The sequence below is a fragment of the Fundulus heteroclitus genome, chromosome 4 (assembly GCF_011125445.2).
Source record: "Fundulus heteroclitus isolate FHET01 chromosome 4, MU-UCD_Fhet_4.1, whole genome shotgun sequence".
Classification (NCBI taxonomy): domain Eukaryota; kingdom Metazoa; phylum Chordata; class Actinopteri; order Cyprinodontiformes; family Fundulidae; genus Fundulus; species Fundulus heteroclitus.
In genome coordinates, this window is record NC_046364.1 from 22,039,749 (window position 1) to 22,062,409 (window position 22,661).

The 22,661-nt window shown below is 40.5% G+C and overlaps 1 protein-coding gene and 2 long non-coding RNA genes across 12 annotated transcripts in view; 1 reads left to right on the forward strand and 2 right to left on the reverse strand.

The window, feature by feature from the left end:
• Positions 1-2,331: 2,331 nt before the first annotated feature.
• Positions 2,332-22,661, reverse strand: part of cep89 (centrosomal protein 89) — a 75,151-nt gene continuing 54,821 nt past the window's right edge. For 4 of the 7 annotated variants that reach the window (XM_036136271.1, XM_036136273.1, XM_036136272.1 and 1 more), the window contains 2 exons: positions 22,509-22,657; positions 2,332-3,171 (listed from right to left, as the gene is read on the reverse strand). In XM_036136271.1, the coding sequence (XP_035992164.1) occupies positions 2,958-3,171; positions 22,509-22,657 (363 nt within the window). In that variant the 3' untranslated portion in view covers positions 2,332-2,957. The remainder of the gene's footprint in view (positions 3,172-22,508; positions 22,658-22,661) is intronic. The other 3 variants (XM_036136275.1, XM_036136276.1, XM_036136274.1) reach the window with 2 other exon arrangements.
• Positions 16,006-21,004, forward strand: LOC118556403. Of its 4 annotated transcripts, none has more exons than XR_004930905.1 (6): positions 16,006-16,395; positions 16,657-16,878; positions 17,233-17,415; positions 18,169-18,318; positions 19,844-19,893; positions 19,977-21,004. It is a non-coding gene; the product is annotated as an uncharacterized LOC118556403 (long non-coding RNA). The 4 variants fall into 4 exon arrangements; XR_004930904.1 differs by having other exon boundaries at positions 18,169-18,310; XR_004930903.1 differs by having other exon boundaries at positions 16,007-16,395; positions 19,844-21,004.
• LOC118562945 lies at positions 17,672-18,924 on the reverse strand. The gene is made up of 3 exons (XR_004930906.1): positions 18,580-18,924; positions 17,872-18,367; positions 17,672-17,777 (listed from the first exon to the last, which is right to left on the reverse strand). It is a non-coding gene; the product is annotated as an uncharacterized LOC118562945 (long non-coding RNA).

A 22,661-nucleotide genomic window follows, 5' to 3' on the forward strand; every position in this document is an offset into this window, starting at 1 on the left:
TCTCTCTTTTTTTCAATAGCATCAGTTGTGGAACCTCCATAATGTGTAACATATACAAGCTATAAAGCATCTGTGAGTGACCGCTGTTGCGGGGAAAAAAGGTTTACTGAGTTTTCAGAAGCGCTCCACCTGCTGGATCCAACGGGGTACTACATGTTAGACTAGTTCAGATTTAATTGGGGAATGAATGGTCCCAGACTTTTAGCACTGCTTAGGCTCATTATAAAGTTTCTTTATGATTATTGTTAGTTTTAAGTTTTTTATACAGAGGAACGAACATTTACCAACAACGCTGATAATATATGAAAACAATCAGTCATTACAATACTAAGGTCAGACAGGTAAGTAAGAGAAAATGTATTCCAGTTTTTTTGCTGCTGTAGGTTCAGCACACACCTGTGCAGGCAGATAAAGTGCAGATAGTAACTGTAGGAGAGAAATAAGGCTCTGCCAGACATCACCTCTGATGTGTGCAGCGTACAAAGATACAGTACAGTGAACGCTACGTGGCTTTGTTCACTCATGCCCGAGGTTTCACTCGCAGACGATTCTTCATTTCTGATGTTTTTAGAGGATTTAGCGTTGACAGAGAGAACTAGTGGTGGTTGATTCATGTAAATGGTCTCTCTTGTGTCTCAGTGAGGCTACCACAGTAAAGAAAGGCTCAGCAACAATAATTATGGGGAACAGGTATTGTGCGATGAAGTTGATCCTCTTCTTCTGTCTTCCTGCTCTCTCTCTCCACCTCGGTCTTCTCCTCTGGCGCCTCTCATCTCCACCTCCCTGCAATCTATTTTGTTGAAAATGGCTGAACTCACCTGAGGCAATGCTTATGATGTTTTTAAGTGATGGGTGTGTTTTAAATGACGCTCTTACATGTTTAGAGAGATGGTAGATGTGTTTTAGTATCGTGTTCATATGTGTTCACATATTAAAAGCATGGACTTTAAAATGAACTATAAGCAAAATGTCATTATTTTAGATAGCAAGAACTAAAAAGTAGTTTTGTGAAGAACTAAATGTATCTTTTTAGATGGACTATGTTATGACGCCACACACCATCTCTCTGTATTGTTCTCCAGTCTCTTGTTTACATAGCCGGGCCGGCTGTGCATGCACGTATGTGCACATGAACAGCTGCCACTCAGGGCTTACCCACTCCCTGCCCATAACATGCCACTGCCAGGCACAAAATGGCGGAGAACATACCCATTGGATCAAAATGTCCCCTTGCTAACAGCATTCTAAAGTTATGAGTTACTTACTTCTTCACTAGAGGCGTGGCTTGATACACGTTTTGTTTTGGTCTACAGACAGTGCTCAAGCTCCACCTAGTGGTGAAATATCGCTTATTGCTCCTAGATTGTGTTTAAAGAAGATAAGTTTAAGTGCTTTTGGAAACCACTTCATGTAGTTTTTAACAAAAAGTGTCGTGCTGATCTTGTGCTTTTAGCCGTTCAAATCTGGGCTGGTGTTTCCCTAATTGAGCGGGAGGTTTCACAAATTTTAGACGTTTAGTGCAAGCAAACCTAAAAGATTCTGTAGAGAACACAGTGGGTGTATTGCAGCTTTAACAGCCTGAAAAATAAAAACCGCAGGGGGACCTTCAGTCAGAGAGAGATAAAAGCACCCTGCTATACATGGGAAATCAGGTTCACATCATGTCAGGTTATAGCAACATCTCATCAATAGACAGACCTCTTTCAGGGTCCTCTGCTGTTTAAGCTCAGATTTGTTGTAAAACCACCAGCTTTAAAACCATCGCACATGGATTTAAAGCTGAACCTGGTGAGGAGGAAGGCTGAGATTTGTATTTCTGTGTTCTGTGACCATCAGATGCTGTGAACGCAGCGGGAACTGGAACAAAACACAAGTGGTCACTTTTTCTGATTGCTGTTAACAGGAAATGTTCTCCAAAGATTAAAAAAAATAAAATAAAATGGGAATAATCCAGAGATTGTCACATATTCTGGTAGCAGCTATGAGAAAATGTGACAGCACAGAAATGGTTTGACCCTAAAGCCAAGGAACAACGTTGAAGGTGACGTTTCTGTCTCTCTACCGTAAAGGACACATTTTAAAACTTAGGGGCTTAATGTATGAAAACATGTCCAGGTATAGTCACGGGTACCAAAATGTAACCACCTTTATTTTAGTATTACCTCTCACTACTTTGCAGCACAGAGTGAGTCACAGGAAAACATTTCAGAATAAATCAATTTGCTTTGAGTTATGGTAGGTTGAATGTTTCTGCCAGCAGCAGTCAGAACATACAGCATGACCAGCTTCACAACATTCTTTCTCAGGGTTTCACATTAAATACACGGAAAATTAGGCTCACAGATGTGAAATCTTACTTTATTAATTACCAACAAGCCTCTACGCATTAGGCTAAAATGCAGATATACAAATATATACCATTTATCAAATATGTTTGTTTTTTTATTACAGAAAACTCGCTTCACATCTCATTAATTCTTAATCTCCTTCAAGTAAATCTACATTTCAATTGGGTCAATTTTATTGCTCCTATTTGGGTGATAAGCAAGTTAATTTGCTGTGCAGACGACAGGGTTGTTGTAATGAGGAAATAGGGATTTACACTGACACTGCCTGGTCATCGGCTGCTGATTAGCTCGCTAACGTCATCAATCAATAATGTGGTTGCCACTTGTGTCCAGTAGATGGCACCATTGCCCTTTTGACTTTAGGACATTTCTCCTCGAACTCTCCAGGTGTCTTTCAGTTGTTCTTGGCACATTTGTGAAAGACAAATATGTTAAAAAAAAAAAACAGTTAAACTCTGCGAGAGCTGAAAAGGTCATTAAAGTGCTTTTTAAGGTCAGAACATCCTCATCTGTACATAGAATTCTCACTAGTTTTACAGTGTTGTTGTTTTTTTTGACCCAGATGTTCAGATGCTGGCACAGACCTCTGCGGGTTCAGTCTCCAGGCGTTTAGCAATAGAAATCCAGCCCGTGCTTATGCTGAAGCTGGGAGGATTTGGCGGTCTCCTCTGAAGTCTGGGCAGGGACGTCAGGAGGGGAGGTAGCAGAAAGCCCCCAGCCCGACAGGTCCCCGCCCAGTTTTGTGTCCATCAGCGTCTTCCTCATCTGCTGGTTCTCCCGCGTTGCTGCCTGCCACACCACCTCCAGCTCCTCCTCCACGTCCCTGAGAAACGAGAAAATCAAGCACTTTGCTTCACTCGCGGGGCCTCTCTGAGTAATCTGCTGTGGACTTCACTTGAGAAGCCGGCTGGAGAATCTCTGCAGGGGGTCTGGAGCGGGCGGAGCATGCAGGGGATGTGCGAAATTGACTTGAAATAAATTCGGAGATATGGTCAGCTGTTGCTTACTGGCCTTTAAGCGAGCCTGAGGGTGTCTGCTGATTTCCACGGTGAGAATAGCCTAGCTGTCAGGAAAATTGTGACATTGTTTGAAGAAACGGCTGATATGTTGGTTTCAGAGACCAGGTCTATGGCTTTAAGAAGATAGTTCTTCTTAAAGATGTTTTTAAAACGGTAGCAAAATGCACGTATGGCGGTGTAAAAAAAAGATGTTTAACCCCTTACAGATTTTTATTGTTTATTTATTTATTTGCTTTTCCATTTTTGGTCACCTTAAGATGTTTTAAATCATGAAGGAAATGCTAATTCTAGACAAAGACAGCCTGATGAATGCAAAATGTAGTTCTCAGATGATTTTCCTTTTTTAACTATCCAACCCAAACTGGCTCAGGGTGGCCCAACCAGCTCAGTAGTAGCTGGTTGGGCCACCCTAAGCAGCTACAAGATGAGGATGAGTCTTTTTCATCACTGTGGAGGAATTTTGGCCCACTTTTCTTGGCAGAATCGTTCCACTTTAGCCACAATGGAGGGTTGTTGAGGACAGGGATGTCTGGGTTTCCTTCCTGGACAACCCAATCCCCGATAAGCTATAAACTGTGGATGGGTGTATTTTAAGTACTTTGACTCGTTTCGGTTTTAATTATGTTAGAATCTGAAATCTTTTAGCCTATTTCCATACTAAAGCTCTCAAGGTGATTTCTTGAATCTATGGGAACAACAAGATCATTTACATTTTCACAAAGGGCAAGTTAGTTTGGATAGCTTTCCCCCCCAAATAACTAAAGTCATGTTTGCAAGACTTGCTTTTCATGTTTACTTGGGCTATCTGTGATATTGAAATCAGTTTTCTGATCTGGGACATTAAAGGGAGACCTAAAAAACAAAACAAAAAAAACAGAAGAAATTTGTAAGAGGGCAAACACCTTGTGACAGCAATATATAATCATCTGGCAGGTAGCAAACAGAAGAACATTAAAGCTTTTTGCCATAATAGGCGGATGTATTAACCACTGCCAAACAAACATGGCCTGCATGCCATCATCCGCAGGAGAACCATGCCTGGAAAACAAAGATGGCTGTTTTTGTGTGGAATTAGTGGTGATTTTTATTATTTTCACACAATTTTATGTTTGTTGTGCGATATAATCCATGTTCTGTGGTGACTTAGTGTTGTAGCAGATATTACCATTCTAATTTTAATTTATCATTTACATTTAGCCACACATGTTAATGTAAGCAATCTGTATGAGGCACCATGGAGGCAGTGGCCAGTCCCCCTCCAAAACAATGTGCTCCTAAACTTTTTTTATTCAGGGATTAACAGGGTTCTAACATCTTCTGCTGTGACTCTGTCCCTGTAAGAGGACCCCCCCCCTTTTATTGCACCTTTTATTGCCAAAAAGGTAACAGAACATTGTGTGAACATCTTAAAATGTTGAGACCTCTGCACTGATGTTTAGGCTCAAGGACTTGTTTCCTTCCATGTCATTTATTGAGCTTTAGGGTGACAGCGAGTCCGTCTGAGGAACATCAACTTGACGGTGAAGAAAAGAGACCAAACCGATCGTTCGTTCAACTATTAATGTGTGTCAGGGTGAGTAAAAAAAAATACATTGTCCCTTGTCGTCTTGGAGTGACAACCAACACATATTCTCTGCTAATTACATCCAACCCAAACAGTTACCAATGGCAACCACATTCACCGCTGCTTCAGAATACAGGAAACAGCATTGATGTGCCGGTGATGGAGAGAGCATTCTGCTGAGGACTGGCATGGTCGCACTGAACACAGACCCGCTAAAAAGAGGCAGAAAATATACAGCGCCTTTCAAAAGCATTCTACTTTAAAAAGGTCTTTGATCTTTTTCACATCCTCAATGTATTTTGTTGGGACCTGATGTGGTAGGTCAGCACAAAGAAGAGCATTGTACAGTGGAAGTTTTCAACACTTTTATACTAATAAAAAGCTGAAAAGTGAAGTGTGTATTTCTATTCAGCCCTTCTCACTTTAATGCCCTCTAAATGAAATTCAGCGCAACCGATTGCTTTAACAAATCAATATATAAAATGACTCACACAGATGGATAGTGTGAATAAAGTCCTCTTTTAAAACATGTATTTTATTACAGTATAAATAAGGCTGCTCCCAAAGTTTGAGGCTGTTCAAACCACCATCTAAAAACGGAAAGCGTATACATAACACCAAACCTTCCACAAGACAAATATGCACCTAAACTGACAGAGAGGGCAACGAGAGCATTAATAAGGAGGAAAACCTCCAGGAGAACGCAGCCAAAAGGCCTATGGTAGCTTTTGGGGGACTCACAGCTAAAGCTACAGCTACAGGACTCCTATCAGTTGTGCACTCTGAATCTGGGATTTATGGAAGAGGGACAAGAAAACCATAGTTTAAAGAAACCTATAAGAGTTCCTGCTTGCAGATTGCCTCAGGCCATTTAAGCAGATCCACAAAAATGCTGAAGAACGTTTTCTGGCCAGATAAGACCAAAGCTATTTGCTCTCTATGGTGTACATCACGCCAAACAGACCATTCCCACAGGGAAACATGGTGGAGGCAGCGTCATGCTGTGGGAAAGCTTTCCTTCTGCAGGGACAGGGAAAGTGATCAGAGTTGATATGACGAGGAAGCCACTTATAGGTCAATCCTGGAAGAAATCCTGGAGACTAAGATGATATCAGGACAGCGACCTTAAACGTACAAGGTCTAAAACTGAAGGGATTAGATGAAAGCATATTCATGTTTTTGAATGACCCTCAGAAGCTGTGGTGAAAGGGGGAAGTTACTATCCAGTTCCCTATCCAGCCTGGTTGAGCTTGAGCTGTTTTGCAAAGAGGAAAAACATTGGGAAACGTACATTATTGTGCATGTTACTACAATCCACCTGCATAAAATAAGTTTTCAAATAAAATGTGCAAAGTAGAAAACCAAAGTGTTACTTAATACGGTGCAATATTTTGTACTGGTCAATCAAAAAAACTATTCTAACTTTTGCCGGGCACCGTGGCGTCTCATACAACCCCTACTACGGCTACAGTGTCATATAGCTGTGGCCCTTTCACCACTACACATTCTTGTCAGTCCAGGCTCACACAATCAGGGTTTTATTTTTTTTTACTTTATTCTGATTAGTTCTTTCAAATACCTGAAGGAATCCATAGGTTTAAAAAAATATTACTGAAAAGTTCATTTATTTCAGTAACTCAATCCCAATATAGATCAATTTCATGCAGCCTGATGTTTTCAAGCCTTTATTTCAGTAAATTATGATGATTTCCTGCTCACAGCTAATGGAAGCCTGACTAATTTAGAATATTACATCAGGTCAAAAGATTTTAATATAGAAATGTGAGCTTAATGAAAAGTAGGCCCAATACTTGGCTAAAGATTATTTTCAAAAAGGTACTTTTTGTCTGACAAATGAGCCTCATACTCTAACTTATTGAATGTGATTGTACACTTCAATGTTTGATGATGTCATTTAAGTCTGGTTCTGCTGGAGGTTTTCCTCCTTGTTAAAGGAGAGTTTTTCTTTCTACTGTCACTTCATGCTTGCTCAGTATGAGGGATTGCTGCAAAGCCATTAACAATGCAGACGACTCTCCCTGTGGCTCTACGCTTCTCCAGGAGTGAATGCTGCTTGTCGGGACTTTGAAGCAACCTGCTGGGTTTCCTTGGATAGAAAACTTTTTGACTGATCTGATTTGATTGAATTTGACTTTGTAAAGTACCTTGATATGACGTGTTGTGAATTAAAATGACTTATTGATTTTAGCTAAGAGTAAGAATCCAGTTAGCAATAACCTTTAATAATGCAGGATAATGTGTTGAGTATCTGAGTTAGTCTTCAAGCACTGGATCAAATGTTTTTGATATGTTTTACAGGAACAATAAAGTTCCAGAACGCGTGAAGTTAAATGATCTTCTGAGGCAAGGCTTTTATCTGTGTCCGACGCAGAAGCAGCATCTCAGTGCTGGGTTCAGGCGCACAAAACGTTTAGGGATTCTGGGTATGAGCTGCGGGCTGCTGTTAGCCAAGTACTTCTTCTGTATGTCAAACCCAGTTCTCGCTCGCTATGGGCTCAAAGCCACAAACGCCAGAGGCTGTTACAGGCGTAACATAACAAATAGGGATCTTTTACAACTGTTGCTACAAAAATCCCCACCCATCGATGTCAGTTTCAGTCTTCTTCTTCTTCTTCTTCTTCGTGTTGCCCAAAAGCCTTTTTAAAAACTACCAGGTTACTGAAAGGGCATACAAAACATGTCTTGCCAGCTGCCAAAAGGTTCATAAAGAAAACAGAATAATTACTGAGGAAAGTGGTCGTAGTGTTTCTGATGGACAGGGTGAACACTGAACGACCAATGGAGCCGGAGGGAAAACCAGGGACATAAACTTGTGCAACATGTTCATTTGTGTTCTTGAGCTTTATGAATTTTATGCATGAGGCATGTTCTCTACCATTAGCATAAATGAATGTCAGCACTTTGCACTGCCCAACAGGAGAGAGAACGGCTGTTGCATTTTTAATAAATAACAGCTAATTATTTGCTGCAACACACAGAAAAAAAAAACTTTAAAGCAGCAATTTCCTTGAAACTTAAGCCCAAGCTATTCCAAAGCAGCTTATAATCAATACTAACCATCCACTGACTTCAACCCTGCTGCATTTTAATCAGATTCTGAACATACTGGCTTATATAAGCAGGGTCTCAGCTGCCTGGCTGTTTGAAGTAAATCAAATCAAAGCAAAGCTATTTATCAGCAGAAAAGCAAATTAAAGGCGTTGGATAACAATTTAAAGGTTGCTTTTTATTTACATGAAACATCTGTATTAGGCGGCTAGGTAACAGTGGGGTGAACAGACTGCATTGGGGGGAAAGCTTGGTTCCCCTCCCTAGAGCTCCAAGAAGTCTCGGGCAGTACTGCTTCCCTGGAGGCAACGCAGAACTCAGCTGGCAGGCGGCAATCACAACCAATCAGCATCTCTGCGGCGGTACCATGGGCAGAATATAAAGCAGGGGATGAGAGGGGAAAGAGACCGACTCAGAGAAAGATCTTTCTTTAGGGAGACGGAGGAAAGTTTCTCTTCAGTCTAGTGGATTGCTCCTAATGCCCTTGCTGAGAACAAAGGAAACTTTTTTTCTCTCTCAAAACAACCAGGAATATATTAACACAACTCCAATTGCAAAGGGATTTTAACTTCTTTGCACCGACATGTCTTCCAAAGACTTGGTAAGGCTCGACTGGGTGTCAAGGATGGCCAACAGAAAATGACTAATTAAGCAGCCCATTTTCAAAGCTCCGCCGTAATCTGAACGCACGAATGAGCCGGACTAGTACAATTTGACTAATAAGATATATTTTCAAGACAGTTGCTATCATTCAGTGTCATTAAAGGGATCTTCTTTATCATAAGATCAGCCGAAAAAACCTTGGGCGAAAATTAATGTGGGTTTTCTGATTAAAGAATGAGTCAAACAAGCCTCATGCTTCGTCACCTCTGGTTCATAATACGAATCAGAATCATGGTACAATCTGCTCTCATGCTGAGTCAGCGATTATAAGGATTTAACCCGAGTATACAACTTTAAATGTACACCTCTAAAAGGTTCACAACACATCTTCTTCACTGGTTCATCTGGAAAAAACGGTAAAGAAGAAGTGGGATGCTCCTTCACCTTTGGTTTTATCTGCCAAAAACATCGTTTTAGGCATGGTAACTAGTTCAGGCAACACAATCTCTGTTGGAAAATTTATAAGGAGGTTATGTCAGAGCTGCCATGACTATTCAACACTGCTCCATGGACAAATGTGTCCGTAGGTGAACATTGTTAAAGGTCAACGTTGTCTAAAGCATGTTAGCACTTCAAGTCAGATGGCGATGAGCTGACGGTCGGGACGATCCGTACACCAGAAGAAGCTCATTCCTTGACCTTCTAACAACGTTAATGATGAACAGTTTTTACTCTTAGAGCCCTGTGTGGTCAACCCCCAGCCTACAGTACATCTCCCACCTTCAAGAGCTCGACTTCTTACAGTATGTGTTTTCACACGCTCATTTTAGGACTAGCGTGGATTGGTCCTTTAGAGCTGGTGGTGGTCCTAACCTTGCCTGCAAGAGGAACTCTCGTGGTATCTGTGCCTTCACAAATACACGAGAAGCCATCTTGTACCGCTCCAGCTTCAACCGTTTGTGGCCGAACCAAAAACGGTTCGGGCCGATCAAGTTTATAGTATTGTGGTTTAAAGCGGGACATACCAGCTGTGACGAAAACAAGAGCTGACGAACCCACAGGCGAACCAAGATAGACATGGCAGCGCTGGAGGATGCACATGAAGCTGCGGCTATCACATCTGCCTTGTAAGAATCCACGATTTCATCTTTGAAAGAAGACCATCAAGAAATGCCTTGATTAGCTTACCTTCTTGTGGTTTCTCATGACGTCTGCTGCTTACGTTTTAATTTGATTCCGTGATTGGCTAAAACCAACCTTTGGCACTAGGTGTCACTTGGCCTCAGCTCAGAGAGTTCTCCTCAATGTCCCTCCTTTCCCCAACCGGGAAATCTGATAATGTGCACAACTAGAGTGCTACACATTATCAATCTGTCTTGACTGTTAATTCTTTTAAGAAGCAGCTGAAGATCCACTTCAAATTGGCATCGCCTCGTTTCTTGATGATGTTGCACGTATGCTGTTTATATCTTTCTTTTATGTTTTTATTCTATGGGTTATTTTTTCTGTTTTATTGTGAGGCAATTTGTGTTTTTTATCCTGTGAAAGGCTTTGCAAAACATTATTTACACAGACATTTTAGCACTCTATGTGGTCAGTCAGCTACATTTTCCCTGAGTAAATGTTTAAGGAAACTTTTAGACTAGAATCTAGGCCCATACTGACTGATTTAAAGTTGGGGCCGGATGCGATAGAAATGAGATAATCTATCACATGTTTTTATAAGAGCATTTCTAACAAGATGTCAGGTGGAAGGGTCTTTTTGCAAAAACAAGACAACACGTGCTAGATTTATAGACTGGCACTGAATAAATCACAAGGCAATGTCCTTCGGAAAGAAGAAGCCAATGAAGGGATGTGCAGCACCACATCTGGATACAGCATATCAGCAGAAACGCCTCAGACCAGCTGTCAAGCATGTTGGAGGAGGGGCCCTAATTTGGCCTCATTTTAACGTCACAGTCAAGACGTGACGTCACGCATGAACCACCCTATTGGCTGATTGTGTCATGTGATGTAAACAAAATCACCGCTACTTCCTTTGCTTCGTTAGCTTCGTTAGCGTTCCAGGGACCACAGCCTATGAGAAAGCAATAAATTCTGGTGTCTAAAAACGGATTGGCTTGTCTTGTGTCATGTGACGCAATTGCGTGATCAAGGGGATGCTGGTGTTTTATGTATCCTTCAATAAAAAGGGACTTTAGGGTAGTTCACTGCTATTGTTTTCATCCGGGTTTTTCGCGCATGCGCGCCGGACTGATGGGCCCGACCAATTTGAAATGCGTTCCGCGGTCCATGTGGCTATCTGTCTCACAACTAAAGTTACTAAATTTGAGGCAATCAAAAACGACGGGGTATAATTAGTTTTTTTTACACGGTTTCCTGAATTTAAGTTTAGTTCTTATCAAACATGTAATAACACATTTCATAACATCAAGTATTGTCGTTTCTCTTAGGCTACATTAATAAGCTAACCAGGAGCCATTGAGTTTGTATTACCTCCTGGTATGTAAAATGTAGAAGAAAAAAGCTGTCTCTTTTTCACACGACAGCAGGTTGAATGTAAAGCACTGATCTGATCTGGAAGGGGAAGCCAATAGAGATTGACAGAAAGAGAAAATTATGAACAGCCTAACACGCATCTTGGTTTATTTTATCACAAAACATCTTTAGAAATGAAATTCTTTGAGCAGTAAACATAAACTCCACCTGTAATAAAGAACTTCTATCTGAATTCACTTTATCTGACACGTTTTTCTTATGCAGATCTTTCTACTATGGACTCTACCTGATAATAATGAAGTAACCACCTTAAACCACATAAGGTTGACATTTCTCCCATGTAGAAAAAGTATGCTCCAGAATGCGCCTGATACTAAAGTCACACAGCAGCCAGACCTTATCCTGACAGGGGCAACCATTCAGCCATGTATCTCAGAAACAAACCATGTAGAGCACATAGGTGATCAGCACCATCTGAAAATCAATTATAAAACTGACTGGCAGCCACCGATAAGAGAGGCTTAATTACAGCTGATATGATCTTGTCCTCTGTATTTGCTAAAACACAGCGGCTTTTTCTGTTAGCTGAATAGTATTGATGGTAAAAACGTTATTACACATAAATTACAATGGAGTAAGGTTGAATTAAAAGAACAAATGACCTTGCTTAGATCAGGTAAAGCCATTTGGGTAGAGATGCGTTTGATAATGTGTGTGATTCATCATTAAGATGCCCTCCAGGCCGAGCAGTGCCGACGCTTCAGACAATTTGATTAGCTTGCTTTCATTTGATAGCAGCAGGCATCAGGCCCAGAGACAGATCTAAAAACAGACCGGCGGGGAGGGGGGGACAAAGGGGAAGGTGTTAGATTTTTTTTCCGCTGAAGGTAACCTGATGTCAAATCCACAGGTAGATGTGTGTGTGTGTGTCCCTCCTCTGGTTGGAGGTTGTGACCAGCAGATGCGATCTCAAAGCTGGCTCGATCCGGAGCAACGGATTCCCAGAGGCAGAGGCCAGATTGTTTTTCTCCATGAGTGGTAACTAGCCCTCCAACTCCTTATTTCCTGTCTTATTTGATGTTCCAAGCTTAACTCTTGTTGTCTCATCTCCAGAAAAAAAAAAACAGTTTCCCAGTTCAGGTTTTCTTCGTGGATTCCAGGGTTCTGTCTCCTCGCTCTCAGAGTTCATTGAAGAACTCACCTGAAGACTACCTTCATGAAACTGCTCCACTGGTTCATGCAGTCAGGACCCCTATACAACCATCCATAGTGGCTCACCTGCCTGTCCACCCTGTGGTGCGATACCGCCTCTTACATCTCCACTTGGCTGAAAAAACTAGGAAATCCTGACCAACAAGCAGCACTCAACACCACCTGCTGATCACAGTCTCTGTTGGCATTCTCACGCTCCTCCACTGGAACTCCACCATCTCCCCATCATTTTCAACATCACATCTCACCCATATCCTACTTCTTCTAATAATAACCTACCTCCCCCTTAATCAGGGCCATCCCAAACCTCTCCTGTGAACCTGGAATAATAATTAATTAATTTGTATCAAAAAACGGTTGAAACTTCTCTTTGGTGTCTGTCATTATGCCAACACCATGGTTTGAAACAAAACCAACATGGCACCGGATTGTTATAAGCCAAATTTGGATCAGGAATTCTTCTAAAAAAAAAATACAAGAATATTCTTCCCTCATATGTATTTGCCATGTTTGAAAAAAATATATACTGATGATGGATGTTTCACGATCAACTATTATAATTGGCATAAACTATACAGTGGTGCGAAAAAGTGTTTCCCCCTTCCTGGTTTCTTAATTTTATTTTTAGTGTTTCAGAACATCAAATATATTCAAATATTAGTCACAATCCCCAAAGGTGTTTGTCTGGCTGGAGAAGGTGAACTCAGGTCATGGTTATGTTTTAAAAGGTGGTAGTCACAAAGGATCCTGTGCTGTTTTTGACTAATTTTTGGGAAATCCTTAAGTGTGTCAAACATGCAAAAAAAGAAATCAGGAAGGGGGTGAACACTTTTTCACACCACGGTTGGTGATGTGATTAAGTGAAAGAGTTCAGCTTTTCAAAACAACACCATTCAATATGATGGGAATCATATGGGAGCATGCACTATTTCTATAGAAAAACAAGTCGGCTCTTTATTGAAGGCGTAAAAATAAATGAAAAGCATCAGAAAATGAAAGCTAGTGTTCACCACAAAGACCATTACCGCCCCTTTTTTTGGGCCACACATCACTCCAAAATACTGATATTCTGAGAGTAGAGGAGACTAAAGACCAATGTTATATTTTAGAAAAAACATGGTATTCCAGTGTAAGACCCTTATGCCATCAGGGAAACACGGTTTGTGCATGATTTCCTGCATTTGCACTGGGACATCAAGCTACGTGTCTCCATCCGCCTGTCTATCCATCCATTAGGACTGTGCAATCCATCAATAATCATTAACCCACAAAAACAAAAAAAGAATATTCTTTTCTTTTTATTGTTTTGAGATTTCATGTTTTGCAGGGATGCTCTCATTTTGTGACAATTGACTCACGTTTCTGCTCCTTTTGAAGACTGAACCCATGTAAAATCAGTCTTGTTTTAAAAGGGTTAGTAGTTAGAAAAGATGGTATAACGTGGTGATCAGGAGCAGTGAAACTTCCTCCTGACAGGCCTGAACTTGATGCATGATCAGAGCAAAACCTCCTGCCTGACAGCACCAATTCATAAATGAAAAGGTTGGGCATGAAGCCACCAAAACTGCAAAGGCAGGAAATGGTGAACGGGCGAAACAAACAGCGTGTTTGGGGACAGCAGCAGCAGCATTTAGAAAATAAAACAGGCTGACTCAAAACAAACTAGGTGGGTTCAAGCTTGGGTTTGTCCTGAGGTCAGAGGGTGAGATGTAAGCTCTGGTTATTGTTTATTACAGGTTTTGTGGTTAAAATCTAATTTTAGCTGCGACCCTTTCACACAGTCCAATAGAAATCTTGAGGAAATGTTGTGTTGGGGTTTTTCCTTTTGGTACCGAAAAATCTGACATTTTCAGAAACACATGAGCGATAGAAAAAGGTTTAAATATTTCAGGATTGTCTGAGTCTTGATCCTAACTGAAGAGACAGATAGCGGAACAACAAGCAGCTCGTGTTAAAAAAAAAACCCTGACCCAAATCACCCCAGCCTGAACCACTCAGGGGTCATTTCTACCCTCTGCACAATCTGTGACTCACTGTGACGCGCTTATATTGACACAATATGTCTCCTGATTACTTCTCCTAAACAAGCCTTCTTTTGCTACTTTAATGATGGAGTGTTTGCGACACAAGAAGAGGGACACGTCACACGTTTTTATTCCAATGTCACCCAGAACAGGTGGGCAGCCTACAGGTGAGGGTCTCTCCCGGGCTCTCAACACCGCACAGCTGGCGGCAACGAAGCCTCAGCGGACAATCGCCACCCTCGGTAGACTGTGAAAGTCACAATTCCCCCAACATCTCCGCTACCTTTTATCTCGCTGCTTTTTGAGACATTTCCTGACAAGCTGCCTCACATTTTGGCATGGCGCCGCAGTGAACCTGAAAGGAAGCTTCAGCATCCGATGAGAACGGCTGAGGACGTCACCGGGGGTCTCACGCTCCTCCTTGGAGACGGGTTTGAAAGAACGTCGCAAACAAAAAAAGCCATCAGGGCGGTGAGAGTGATTCTCGCCCCTCATCCCATGGGTTGTTTTATCTCCTACAGCCCGAGGGAAGACATGTCTCCATCAAATATCGCATAGAATCAAAATGACCTCTCTCACTAGCGCTAAAATCTTAGTTCAAACACATTTTATGCACCTTTCAGACCGGCATAATTATGTTATGCTGCTTATTATATTTTACAATAAAATTACAATGAATGCTTCTCCTTACAAAGAATTCACTGGAATGTAACCCAAGATGTTTCAAAGTCAAAGATCACTGCACAGTGCATTGTAAAAATATTCATACCTTTTTACACATTTGGTCACATTAGTACCAAAACCTTTAAGGAACTTCTTTGGGGGTTTTATATGTTAAACCAACATAAACTTGTACATATATAAAAATCGAGATGGGAAATTATCCATAGTTTTCAGAATTTGTTACAAATGCCAATGTTGACAGTGTGGCAGCATTTGTACTTAGCTCCCCTGAGTCAATACTTTATAGAACAATATTTTCTCCACAATTTCTAGGAAAATTTCTCAACCAGTTTTGCAGTTTTTGCCCATTGGTCTTGGTACAAAAGCTTCAGCTCTGATCTAAACTATTCAGTTGCAGCTCTGGGTTTATGCTTAGGGTTATTGTCCTGCCGGGAGGAGGCGTTCTGCCCTAGTCTCAAGTTATTTAAATGCTCCATCTGATTTTATTTTTTGTTTTTTTCCCCAGGATTTGCTCAAATGTACGTTGTGAATGTGCAGATGAATGACAATAAAGTCTGTCTATGTATAAGATTGCCCTGTATTTAGCTCCATCCATCGTCTCATAAACTCTGACCAGCTTCCCTGTCCCTGCTAAAAAAAAAAAAAAAAAAAAAAGCTTTTCCACAGCATGATGCTGCCGCCACCATATTTCCTGATGGAGAGGTTGTGTTCAGGGAAACGTGGCGTTTTAGTGCGCGAGAGAACACATGCTTACTGTTTCCTCTGCATTGTCTGCGGGAAAAGGCGTGTTGGTCTATTGCATTAACATGACTTGCAATACGTCACATCTGCATGAATACTTTAAAGTTCAAATAGAAAACCACATACTTATAGTTTCTCATTTTATAGTATGTACAAAATTAAAAACATCACAAGTGAAAAAAAAAAAAATTCTAACTTTTTTTTTGTTTATAGCACAAAATAATTAACTGAAATAGCAGACAACGCAAAATTCCTCATTCAGTCACGTGACCCACGAGGAGCCGCTGTAGAATTCCGTGACGTCACACTAGTTAGGAGGTAGTCGGGAAGCGGTCATTTTACATAGCGTGTCAGTATTTTTTCACCTTTGCGATGGAGTTTGTATGTTTAAACGAGGACGAATACGAAGCGAGCCAACTTAATGTTAAAAACGAGGAGTGCTGTGTCCAGCCATATGCGTTTGAGCCGTTAGTTAGGCGTGAATTACGGGACAACACCGAGGAAAGTGGAGAAAGTAGGAGTAGCGATGATGACCACGCTAGTAGGCCGACAACGTCGTCGTCCGACTCAGAATCTGCCAGTGAAGAGGATATTGGCGACCGTTCCCATCGACTGACAAATACTGACTGGTATGTTTTTTGATTCTACGATTTTTTTTTACTTTCGAGTAGTGACCCCTCTGAGAGTGATGTCGATTTAATTACTTTTATGTCTAATTAAATTCAAATTGATGCTAATGCTAAGCTACTTCTTTCGTGTTTTTGATTTGAATTTTTAAGCAACCTCGTACTGTAGGCATAGTAGACAAAAACTAACATTAGCCATTTGACCATTACTAATTCATATTTTTAGGTGGGTGATTATGAATCGGGATTGTTTATATTTTACAGGTGCAAATGTGGCAACTGTGTGATTATGCCCACAGTGGATGAATGCAAGTGCTGCACAGAAACGCACCTTGTTGATCAGGAAGTCGAGTCAGCTGGGCTGCAATGTATAACCTTACATGAAGGCTTTCAGGGAAACTGCCTCAACCAGTATGTCCTCAAGGCATCTTTTGTTGAATTTTTGGAGGGACATGGTCCTCTTGGAAATGATGAACCAGTAAACGAGTAAGTAGTTGAAAAATTGTTTATTGAAAATACATGTATTAGTGCTAAATTCTAGTCCTACACTGTATGCATCTGTGATGTAGTTATTTTACTGTAAATTAAATGCAGTTGTTTCTGCACCATAGGCCTATATATTTTATTTAGAAACAGCAAAAAACATTGAAATATAACTACATTGCTTTAGTAAAACACAAAAACAATCATTTACATGTACTTAGCAAACAAATATAACATCAATTGCATTCAGAACATATCACTTAAGTAGGGCCTATAGTTTAAAACAGCATTACAATAATTTTGAAATTTTATTACAGGTCTAAACACTTTTTGCATCATATTTTCTTTCTATTTTAGGATTTACAGGTACATTGCATATAGAAGAATGATCAGATGGATTTGGGGACGCATTGGAAAAGGAAATAGGAAAGTTCTTCCATCCTGTGCAGTAAATAAAATAAGAGAGACCTGGGAGTCAGCAGACTACACTGGTTTTAAATACCCAACTGTGTGAACCTCGACTTCCTAGTTGCCACAACTGTGAGTTTATCGACCTTGTCATATTGGTCTTTCACGTATTCAGGAGCAATTTGGGCTTCTAAATCTTGCCTTGCAACTTCATAAGAAGGTATGGCCTCCCGACGAGCCATTACTTCATCCAACAACTCATCAATGTATGCTGAAATAGAAACAATAAGCATTTCATGCATGAAAGTTGAAAAGCCAAGTGTGAAATTGAACATTATACCAAGTACTAAGTACAAGGGACTTTAACTTGTTTGGCTACTGGTTCTCCTTTTTTTGCCTTTGGAAATGAGAGCTGCCACATTTCTTTTCCAGCTTTGTTCTTAGCCTGCTGTCTGTTGGAATTCTCATTGAAATGGAGAATGGCAAGCATCAATCTGTAACAGAAATTTTCATGATGAAATAATACTTGGAATTAGGATGACAATATGTCAGTTAAGTTATTATTCATTCAGGATTTAAGCAACCTACCTGGCATTCATACTGTGGTAGAAGAAGTGCAAGAACTTTGGTGCAAAGAAGCACACCACCTTGTGGTAGCTTTCAACACTTGACGTCTGCACATGAGGTGACAATTTACCAATGTCGGCAAGCAGAGTACGGTTAGTGACAATTGATTTCACCTCAACATGGGCCCTTGAACCTGCAGTGATTGTGAAGGAAGTATTATGAAAAGCCCTTAGGAGATTGACTTTTGAGAAAGCTGAAAATAATTTTTCACCTTCTGCAATCCACTCTCTGTCCTCTACCAACTCATCATGTGCACAGGTTGGAAAGTTCTCAAATGGGTGTTCGTGGATGTCTACAATGTGGTTCATCACCGACTTCCACTTGGCCACAACCAGCTCAGCATTTCCATCACTGCTTGCCCCACACCAATATACATGGTTGGAGATGCTGTGGATCCACGGTGAGATGGTGTGACATAACTTTTTCTTTGATGATGCGTCAAGCTTTTTTGTAATACCTGGAAGATGTAAATGTGTATTATATAATTATCCATATATAATATCCATATTTCTAACCTTACATAACTATATATATATATATATATATATATATATATATATATATATATATATATATATATATATATATATATATATATATATATCTCTTTGTAAACATTTACCCACTTTTTTTTGCCATGATTGATATAATTCAAGCCATTCTGCCTACCTTTTGCTATATGCCAGGCATCAAACCAGTGATTAATTGATGGATAAATCTCGCGCATAAACTTTTTAACACTGGAATGACGGTCTGTTGTCAAGTCAGTAACAGTGACTCCAGCATCTTCTAGGAATTGAAGTGACCTCTTTAGGCCTTCCAACTCCATTGCGTATGAGTTTTTCACTTCTGTACACTGAAAAAATGGTTAAGTATAATATTAGTTAATCTATAATCCTGTAATTGAAAGAGTACTCAATTAAAAACCACGCTAACATGACGTTCACTAAATCCAATATATATTGTTTGTTAAAGGCATACTATGCAACATTTTTCAGTTAATTAATGTGCTTCATACCGTTTTGGATGATTAAATGAGTCATTTCAGGTCGAACAAAGGTTTTCTCGGCCACCCTGGGGGTCTGTGGGGGAAATACCGTACTTGCAATTGCAAGAGCTCACGGCCCGCACACACAGTAGTCTCGCTTTACGGTGAGAACTCCATGTGTTTTTGCCCTGCCATTCACTATATGCACGCGCGAAAGCAACAACAAAGAACCGCGTGTTAACGTCAAATAAACATGCAAGCATATCGAGTTTTATTATTATTGTTATTATTATTTTATTTTATTTTTTTATGTTGGCGAGTCGCTACCGCGGGGGCCGAGGCTGCGGCTTGGCGAGGCGGTGGCGGTAGCGTCTCGCCAACATAAAAACATAATAATAATAATAATAATAATAATAATTAATAATAATAATAATAATAATTAAATAAAACTGGCGAGGCCGCAGCTTGGCGAGGCAGCCGCCTCACCAAGATAGCGCTGCGGGAAGCCTGATGTTCATACCTTCACTGTGTTAGTCATTGTTTGTACTGCTGTTTTTTCCACTTTTCGTTGCGTTCGCCTGTCTGCTAAGCTCAAAACAACCGCGCCTGGCTTGATGGAGAAACAAGAACAGCTGAGCATCTTTACGACAGTGCACTTTTACTTTCGCCCTCTGGGGGGAGCCTCGCTGGAAAATCAACCCCGGTTGCATAGTATACCTTTAACTTTTGTGGACTCAGATGTTGGTTTACTCACAAAAACCATGGTATCAAATAAGAATCTGGGTATTTTAACAGCACAACCTTACCTGTACAAGCTGCATGTCCAACACTTTGGAGGTGTCCATGTCCATAAGGGAGTAGCTACCGTACTTGGCAGTGTGCCCTGGTGAGCAGCATCTGGCATCTCCACCTAATCTGACTTTGCTCTTTTTTTTGACATCACAGATGAGCAGCTCTTGCTTTTTTGACCAGAGACTATTCACAGCTGGAATAAGGTATGCCTTCTGTATGTTATAATAAGTACTGACGCAGAATGTTGAAATCCTCATAAATTTAAAACAATTGACTGCCTTCACAGTACTACATCCACTAAACATTATGGAAGCGGCTAGCTGTAAGTTGCCAAGTGGCATGGTGCCATGTGATGGCTGACTTTTCCAGGTCTTCACATGAGAGGGGTCAACACTACACTGTGATGTCAAGGTCACCATGGTGCCCGATACCTTTGTAGATATTATTTTGCAGGCATTCCCACATAAAAAACACAAGGCTAGGAGGGACTGAAGACACGATTCGAAGACTATGAACTTCCTCTCTCTCATAGGGGTGTGAGTATATTCTCTAAACAAAAAAAGATAAATACAAAATTTAATGATCACAATTTTAAATTAATCCATTGTGTTATTTGATGTTTTTACTTACTCATCGCTCATTTCCATTTCAAAATCTCGGTCAGAGTCTTCATCTTCCTCAAGAATGTAGTCTAAATCACCATCATCATCATCAGCAGCAGCAGCACTACTGTCGTCTGAAAAATCCACTTCCATTGAAGAACAGTTCTTTTCAACCGAGTTGCCGAGCTTAACCTGGCAGGAAAAATCCTTTGCTCTTGAAAGCAGGCTTTGGGTCCCACGATGACATTTGGCAACTGGAGTGACATGCCAGGATTTTGGAGTTTGACATGATTTAGTGCATTTCACAACTGTTTCAGTCTGTGACATTTTATTCTGAAAATTAATAAAAAATGAAATGTTTACAATTCTGAAAATAAGTTTTCAAAAGATCTTTGGGTCGGGATTTATAAAATTCTAATTCTCAAGTCTTTTGTAGAGAAAGTTAAGTTTTATGGAAGGAATTTTTAAATTTATATTGGACCCAGTCCTACATACCATTCCAGTTGACATTGTCTGTACACATGCATGGGTGGTCAGAGGTAGTTCAAAAGACACATTAGGCTTGGCATTCGTTGAGATGTCGGTTTCATAGCAAGCCTCTGCATCATCCGACGACTCCATTTGACATACACTTGCCTCATAAGCTTGTAGAGCACAGCTAACTGTCTGAAATATATGTAATGGAAGAGATTACAGTGGATAAAAAAAAAAATATATATATATATATATATATATATATATATATATATATATATATATATATATATATATATATATATATGCATGCGCAAAGGATTTGGTTTTAAAAGTTTGTCTTTATTTGGCAGTGCCTACATGAATTGACATCTAATCTTTCTGTTTCTGTAGAACCTGTCCGTGTGGACCTCGAGCCCCAGAAGGCGGCCCTACAGTCCTTGACCAGCAATGTTACGTTCAAGAAAACTGGAGAACTGGAGGACAAAATAATAAAAATAAATCAGCTACTCCTGATTCTTCCCATAGTCCAAATAAACGGGTTACTCTTAATTGTGTTTGTGTGCATTTGTCACTGGGATGAACTAGCAACCTGCTAGCAACCCCCTCTTTCTCTCTAGCATGGAAAAGCATGTGTAGAGACTTGATGGAAAGGTAAAGCTTCAACAAATACATACTTGCTAGCTATATTAATGTTAATATATTTAATTTTGATTTTTTTTATATATATTTTTAATTTTAAAATTTATATATTTTAATGTTTACCTCAGCTCGTTGACGTTTTTCATAGGCCGACGTTCGACGTTTTTTCACCGTGTCCGTGGGCTCGGGGTACCCCATTTTCAGGGTAGGAATGGCATCTGGTTTAAGCTGTAATTTTGATATATTGAATCCGATTGATGCTGCGAGATCAGGATTGACGACAAAAGAATCTGCCGTGAAGTGATCAGCACACAGTTTGCTGTATCGGCTTGGACGCCACAGATTGTCCGGTTGATGTCTGTCTAATCTATTTACTTTTCGGATCCAAATTTGAAGCAAAACCGGGTCCTTCGGATAATTAAACATTGCTTTTCCCGATCCAAAGCCATTTCTACAATTGACAGCAGTACAATACACCATTGTAATGACTTTTTAACGATCCTTTTAGACTACTTAACAATGCGTGAAGTAGTGGTTTTTGATAGCCGCTTGAGGACGTTTGACTACCGTGACGTCACAGCTGTTTTCGTCACGTGACTGCTCTCGCCGGATTCTCGGATCCTGGAGGCGCGCAGCATACTGTGAAACTCTCTCGATTTTTATTACATGTAGCATTTTTAACGCGATTTCGACCAGCCACATAGATAAAAAAACGATAGTCTATCATCATACACAATAAAACTGCTCTAGGCGCACTCCTTTGTATTTGACCTTTAAAGTTTGTAGTTATTTAAAATCTACATTATTATTTATTACGCTCTAAATGTACTTACTTCTACTAAAAGATTTCTGTTTTTCTTACTGAGCCTCCTAGATATTTTCTGATCATGATGTGGACTCTGACATAGCTTTAATCAGCTAAATCCGACTATCAGTCGGACTGTAAAATGCAGTGAATGCTTCTAACACCCCAGTCTTCACACAGTGGTCTTTCATCTCATCATGTCCCCTCCTCTCATTCATACATTCTCTCACTATTCTCTCTCTCTCTCTCTCTCTCTCTCTCTCTCTCTCTCTCTCTCTCCTCACACCCCTCCTACCGTTTGGACTGCAGCAGTTTTTCCTCAGCCTCCTGTCTCTCTCTCAGCAGCTGCTGCAGGTGAAGGATCTCCCTCCGGTAAGACGCCGTCCTCCCCTCGGCAGCCTCCTCCAACGCTGCCAGCCTGGTTGACGCCTGCGTCCGGTATACCTGC